Source organism: Mus caroli, chromosome 12 (assembly GCF_900094665.2).
Source record: "Mus caroli chromosome 12, CAROLI_EIJ_v1.1, whole genome shotgun sequence".
Taxonomy (NCBI): Eukaryota; Metazoa; Chordata; class Mammalia; order Rodentia; family Muridae; genus Mus; species Mus caroli.
This window is the reverse complement of record NC_034581.1, coordinates 691,269-697,441: the sequence shown is the minus strand read 5'-3', so window position 1 is coordinate 697,441 and position 6,173 is coordinate 691,269. Positions and strand designations below refer to the sequence as shown.

General features: G+C 51.3%; 1 protein-coding gene across 4 annotated transcripts in view; it reads right to left on the bottom strand.

Annotated features, from left to right (window-relative positions):
* Dnmt3a (DNA methyltransferase 3 alpha) overlaps positions 1-6,173 on the bottom strand; it is a 105,398-nt gene that overhangs the window by 10,349 nt on the left and 88,876 nt on the right. For all 4 annotated transcript variants that reach the window (XM_029484347.1, XM_029484345.1, XM_029484346.1 and 1 more), the window contains exons 12-20: positions 6,119-6,163; positions 4,748-4,827; positions 4,265-4,377; positions 3,917-4,100; positions 3,601-3,685; positions 2,664-2,809; positions 1,875-1,965; positions 1,532-1,680; positions 208-293 (exon numbers count right to left, since the gene is read on the bottom strand). In XM_029484347.1, coding sequence (XP_029340207.1) covers positions 208-293; positions 1,532-1,680; positions 1,875-1,965; positions 2,664-2,809; positions 3,601-3,685; positions 3,917-4,100; positions 4,265-4,377; positions 4,748-4,827; positions 6,119-6,163 — 979 coding nt within the window. The remainder of the gene's footprint in view (positions 1-207; positions 294-1,531; positions 1,681-1,874; positions 1,966-2,663; positions 2,810-3,600; positions 3,686-3,916; positions 4,101-4,264; positions 4,378-4,747; positions 4,828-6,118; positions 6,164-6,173) is intronic.

The following is a 6,173-nucleotide window of genomic DNA, read 5'->3' as shown; positions in this document are numbered from 1 at the left end:
AGAGAGAGAGAGAGAGAGAGAGAGAGAGAGAGAGAGAGAGAGAGAGAGAGAAAGGCATCATCCCAACACTCAAGAAGGGGAAAGAAGCACTGAGAACTGCCACCTGGCTGGCTGGATACTCAGGGTCTCCCTCCTTGGGCTGTCTGTCCTGCCTGCAGCTCTGCAGCCCCTCCTCCCATACCCTCCATGCCAGGAACCCTCACCAACCTGTTCATGCCAGGAAGGTTACCCCAGAAGTAACGGGCCCTGTGTGCAGCAGACACTTCTTTGGCGTCAATCATCACGGGGTTAGACTGTAAAATAGGAGACAGTTTCAAGATGACCAAGGAGGAAGTATTAATTAAACACTGCTGGGTAACTGGGCTGGCCAAGAGTCTTAATTCTCCAGAGGAACTTCCTCCATAGGAAGCCACACACCGGAATAACCTGAAGACCCAAACTTAAATCCATCCCACATGTGCTGGCTAGAACATTCTTTTTTTTTTTTTTTTTTTTTGGTTTTTCAAGACAGGGTTTCTCTGTATAGCCCTGGCTGTTCTGGAACTCACTTTGTAGACCAGGGTAGCTTCGAACTCAGAAATCTGCCTGCCTCTACCTTCCAAGTGCTGGGATTAAAGGCGTGCGCCACCACGCCCCGCTGGCTAGAACATTCTGGACAGTCAGCACAATCCAACTGAACTTTCTGTTATTCTTCCAGTAGTACTATGAGTGACTCTTGTGTGCTTAAAGTGAGGTTCATTCTTGTAATAGCCACAAGGCTGATGACTACAAAAACCTTACCAGAGCAAACCTATTTGTGTACTAAGTCCTCACATTTACAATCTGAGGATATTATTGAGCGTAGGCTGACAGGACTATAAGCTGACAGCCTACCACAAGAATGCCTTGGGCAGGGCTAGAGAGATGGCTCAGCAGTTAAGGGCATTGACTGCTCTTCCCAGGGTCCTGAGTTCAAATCCCAGCAACCACATGGTGGCTCACAACCACCCATGAGATCTGACACCTCTTCTGGTGTGTCTGAAGTCAGCTACTTATACATAATAAAAAATAAATCTTAAAAAAAAAAAAAAGAATGTCTTGGGCAGCAGCAATCCCCTATGTTTGGCTTGTATGGCTCGGTGCTAAACTGGGGCTCACATAACAGGAAATGAAAGCAAAAAGATAAGCCATGATTTTCTCTCAGGTATCACAAAACACCCACAAGGGTGCCAGAGAGTGAGCATAGGCCATTCTAGTCAGAGAAAACTGATTTTGGAGTTCTCCACAGAAACACTGGGCTGGTCCCAGGCTGTCTGTCTGATGATGACCACCACCGCACCTCTTTGAACAAGAGAACTTTCTTCCCAGGTGGGCCTTTAGCACTGCTTCCTCTCTTCATGGGAAATCTTCCTCAAGCTGTCCCTTGCAAAGAGAAGCCACCAGTCCCCAGCTCTAATCCCCCAGCTCCGCAATGCAGACAAGACAGGGACGAAGCAGCAGTCCCAGGTAGAAGCCATTAGTGAGCTGGCCAAACCAAGGTCTCGGTCTATACCTCAAGAAATCGCGAGATGTCCCTCTTGTCACTAACGCCCATGGCCACCACATTCTCAAAGAGCCAGAAGAAGGGGCGATCATCTCCCTCCTTGGGCCGCGCATCATGCAGGAGGCGGTAGAACTCAAAGAAGAGGCGGCCAGTACCCTCTGAGAGGTTGGAATAAAGAAGAAGCCATTAGCTGAGGCTGTCTGCATCGGACAGTAAGTGGTGAGGACTGGGCATGGGCAGGGTGAAGGGAAAGGGCCACTGGAGGAGTTGCCAGGGCAGAAATGTCCAAAGCAGATCCCTAAGACCTAAGTGCAGAAAGTACCAGTTTAGAAAGCAGAGGAGGGCACCTTACCGTAAAGTCCCTTGCGGGCAGGGTTGACGATGGAGAGGTCATTGCAGGGACTGCCTCCAATCACCAGGTCGAATGGGCCCCACTCCTGGATCTGGGAGGACAAAGGTAATGTGATGGGCCTGCTGTCCGGGGACAGAGGCAGAGGGAAAGAACCATCTATGAGTCCAAGAGGCAGAAGATAAGCCTAGAACCTCTAGGCTTATCATCTCAGTGAGCAGACAGACCCAGCATGGAACCCTGGGAGGTGCCAGCCCCCACCCCATCCCCAAGCAGCCTTCTGGGGTGGGGAGGAGTTAATTGTAGTGTCACGTGATTGTCTCCTGGGATTACAGAGATGAGACTGCCAGCACTACCTGAACCCCCTGAAATGGAGACTGGCAGAAGAACTTTCCAGAAGCACTTAGGTGACAGGAGCCCTTCTCCAATCCAGAACACATTACCACAAACAGTCCTGGAACCACTGGGGAGCAGGTGGAGCACTGAACAGCAAGCTCTACAATCTACCCCCACTGCATTCACACAAGCTGAGGACTAAACCAAGCCTTCAGGCCCTCTAGGCAAGAGCTCTATGTTCTTTCTTCACCTCTCAAAACCCCACTTCCAATCTGCTCATCATCCTGAGATGCCACAGAAGGAAGACGAAAAATGAGAAAGAAAGGCTGGAGGAGAGGACAAGAAGGAAGGAACAAATGGGCTGAATGGAAGAAGTGGATGGCACTGTCCCCAGGAGCCAAGGACACGGGGCGGGGGGAGGGGGGGACGGACAGACATCCCCGCGCAGGGACATACATGCTTCTGTGTGACGCTGCGGACGTCCCCGACGTACATGATCTTTCCCTGGTGCCGCACCATGCCCACCGTGATGGAGTCCTCACACACCTCAGAGGCAATGTAGCGGTCCACTTGGATGCCCAGGTCCTTCAGCACCAGGAGCCCTGTGCCAGCCAGCAGAGAGCAAGCGCTGTCACCAGAGCCATCAACCTCACACCTGCTCTTAAGACTTATCTTGCCAGATGCACAGCAGGGGCTCACCTGGGATGCCCCCAGTATCCTTACCCAAATCAAGTCAGATCAGCACAAACGTGCACTATGACTGTGCTTCAGCTCTGCCCAGGTGGAAGGTAACCAAAGCCAGGAAAGACTAAGCAAATCTGCAGGTGAGTCAGGTCCAGGGAGACGGTGGCCTTTTCTTTCTTTCTTTTTTTTTTTTTTTTGGTTTTTCAAGACAGGGTTTCCTGTATAGCCCTGGCTGTCCTGGAACTCACTTTGTAGACCAGGCTGGCCTTGAACTCAGAAATCCGCCTGTCTCTGCCTCCCAAGTGCTGGGATTAAAGGTGTTTACACCATATCCAGGTCTAACAAGCAATAATCATTCATTTATTGTTTCATTTTTGAGCTATAACCCAGGGAGGCCTCGAACTAGCTCGGTAGCCTAAGAGGAATGAACTTCTGACCTCTGTCCAAGTACTAGAATATGTGTGTTAGCATGCTTGCTTCTTTCTTTCCTTTTTTTTGAGACAGGATTGTAGACTAGGCTAGCCTCAAACTCAGAGCTCTACCCTACCCGCCTTTCCCTCCTGAGTGTAGTGCTGGGATTAAAGGCATGTGCCACCGCTACCCGGCTCATGCTTAGTTCTTAATCATTCAGTTATATCAGCTATATAAACTTGCTATCTCCACTGTCTGAAGAAAAGCAGGCCAGTCTCTCAGGACCCATGCCACTCACCTGTAGCAATCCCATCAAAGAGAGACAGCACACGGATGGGCTTCCTCTTCTCAGCTGGCACAGGTGGGTAAACCTTTGGGGGGTCCTAAGTAGTGAACACCATTGATCAGGTCCATGCTTGGGGTTGCCCCTATAGCTCCCCATGCTGTGTTGGCCCCTCCAGCTGAGAACTACAGGGCTTCTAGGTGGAGCTTCACAGCTCACACACGCCTCAGTCCCTCCTGTAACCTGCCCAGGTCCTACTGCCTACTCAAGGGCTCTCATGAAGGACTAGTCTCAGAAAGGCGTGAGATGGCAGCCTAGACCCAACACTTACAAATTCCTGGTCATGGTTATTGGCAAAGAACATCTGGAGTCGAGAAGGCCAGTCTTCCCGTCTTCGCAGCAGCCCATAGGTGCCCTTATGCCCACACATGTAGCAGTTCCAGGGGTCTTCCTTAATGGCTGCCTGGGCAGCTCCTGGCCCCACCAAGAGATCCACACACTCGACACAAAAGCACCTGGAAGAAAGCCCATTGAAGAGGGGACTGCCTCTAAGACCTGATTGACTGAGGTCTAGCAGCAGGCAGGAGTGCCAGCTGGAGCAGCACTGGTCCAGAGCATGTCGGGTGGGTGCAGCAGGCAGTGAGGACCCAGGATGCAGCTCTGTGGGCAGGGGTCTCACCTGCAGCAGTTGTTGTTCCCACACATGAGCACTTCACGCCCCCCACAGCAGATGGTGCAATAGGACTGGTACCCATCGTCGTCATACTGGTAAGCACACTCCAAGAAGCAGTTCTAGGGAGAATGGGAAGGCTCAGGGTGGAAGTCCAGCAGGGCCAAGGGAAGACAGGTTCTGAACCCAAGGAAAGCTGAGGGGAACTGCCCACCAAGAGTTCTGTCTGCAGCCGTCTACAAGGGCTCCCAAGGGCAAGAGCACGGCACCCCCTCTATTGTCAGTGTGCCTGACCTGCCTCTGCCACCCACTCCTGCCCACGTGAGGCCAAGACTCAAGTATGAAAGGATCTTTCATGACATAAACCAGAAGAAGCCTCAATTGTTGAGGTGTAAGGACCTGTGAGGGCCCACACCACATCCAGTCAGGTGCTGGCTCCCAATGCCAAGAAGCAGGGGAGGGGTCACCTCTTTGGGTGGGCTGTTTCCTTACCTTACAGTTCTGGCACATGCCACCAATGAAGAGTGGGTGCTCCAGGGTGACATTGAGGCTCCCACATGAGATACAAATGTCTGTAAAATAACAGGATGCCATGAGCATCTATTCCCTGGAGTTCCTGCCCACATGGGACCAGAGCACAGCTGAAACAGGACCTACCAAAATGGGTGTCAGAACGGCAGCCACCACTAATAACTCCCTTCCGTAATCTCAGCATTTGAAAGATCAAAGATCAGCCTGGACTACAGAGTGAGTTCAAGGCCAGCTGAGTCAGTGATGCTCTGCCCCAAGACAAAGCAGAACCAGCAAAGAGCTGTGGAGAGAGCTGGCTCAAGCAAGCATGCAGGCCTAAGTTCAGATCCCTGCATACATAAAACAGCCAGGTATGCTGTACCAACTGGACTCAACAGGTTATGGGGGGTTGGCAGATGAAGGTAAGAAAGAAACATGTTGCATTAGGCCCAGTGGAAGTCACAAGGAGAAACTGTTGTAGGTACGATCAAGAGACACTGTATATACATATAAAAAATTTAACGTTAAAAAGAAAAGGTGCTGGGTGGTGGTGCCCATGTGTCTAATCTCAGGCAGGCAAATCCCTGTGAGTTTGAGGCCAATCTGATCTCTAGAGTGAGTTCCAGGGCAGCCAAGGTTACACACAGAGACCCTGTCTTGTAAAACCAAAATGGAGGAGGAGGAGGTCATCAGGCATGGCAGTATATGCCTGTAACCTCAGGGCTGGGGAGGAGGGAAGACAGGAGAACGAACTCTTCTTAGAGCTAACATTTCTAAGCTTCAGGTTCAGTGAGACCCTGTCTCACAAAATAAGATGGAGAGCAACTGAGGAGGGCCCCTGAGGGTACCACCTATGCCCCCCCCCCATGCACACACCCACACATGCATGGGTACTCATTCACAAACACTCCAGCAGTTGGCCTCCCATCTCAGAAGCCTTCATCTTCAAGTTATTCCACCACCCAGGCATAGGGTGTCACGAGGACAAAATCCCATTCATAAGGACAGGTTCTCGGTCGATCCAAGTTCCTCAGGCGGTCCTCCAATCCTATTCCTTCCTAATTCGTCTAGATCTCAAGACCCTGGAGTTAGATCATTACCACTGGACCAGGGGAGGCAGATACTGCCTTTGAGAAAATGAAGGATGAAAGAGGCAAGGTCAACTTCAGTTAAGGCCACAAGGACCACCCTTCTCTGATGGCACTGGGATGTTTCCAACCCCTAAAGGACTAGAAGCATCCAACGGATGGAGGGGTATGCAGATAGACCCTGGGCCCACAGCCTTCCCAATGCCACTCTATGCACTATGCCTGTGTGAGGAGCAAGCCTACCCTGTCCCCACACAACACTTACCCTCGATGTTTCTGCACTTCTGGCGAACCTCATACACGAGCCGCTCTGCAGAGAA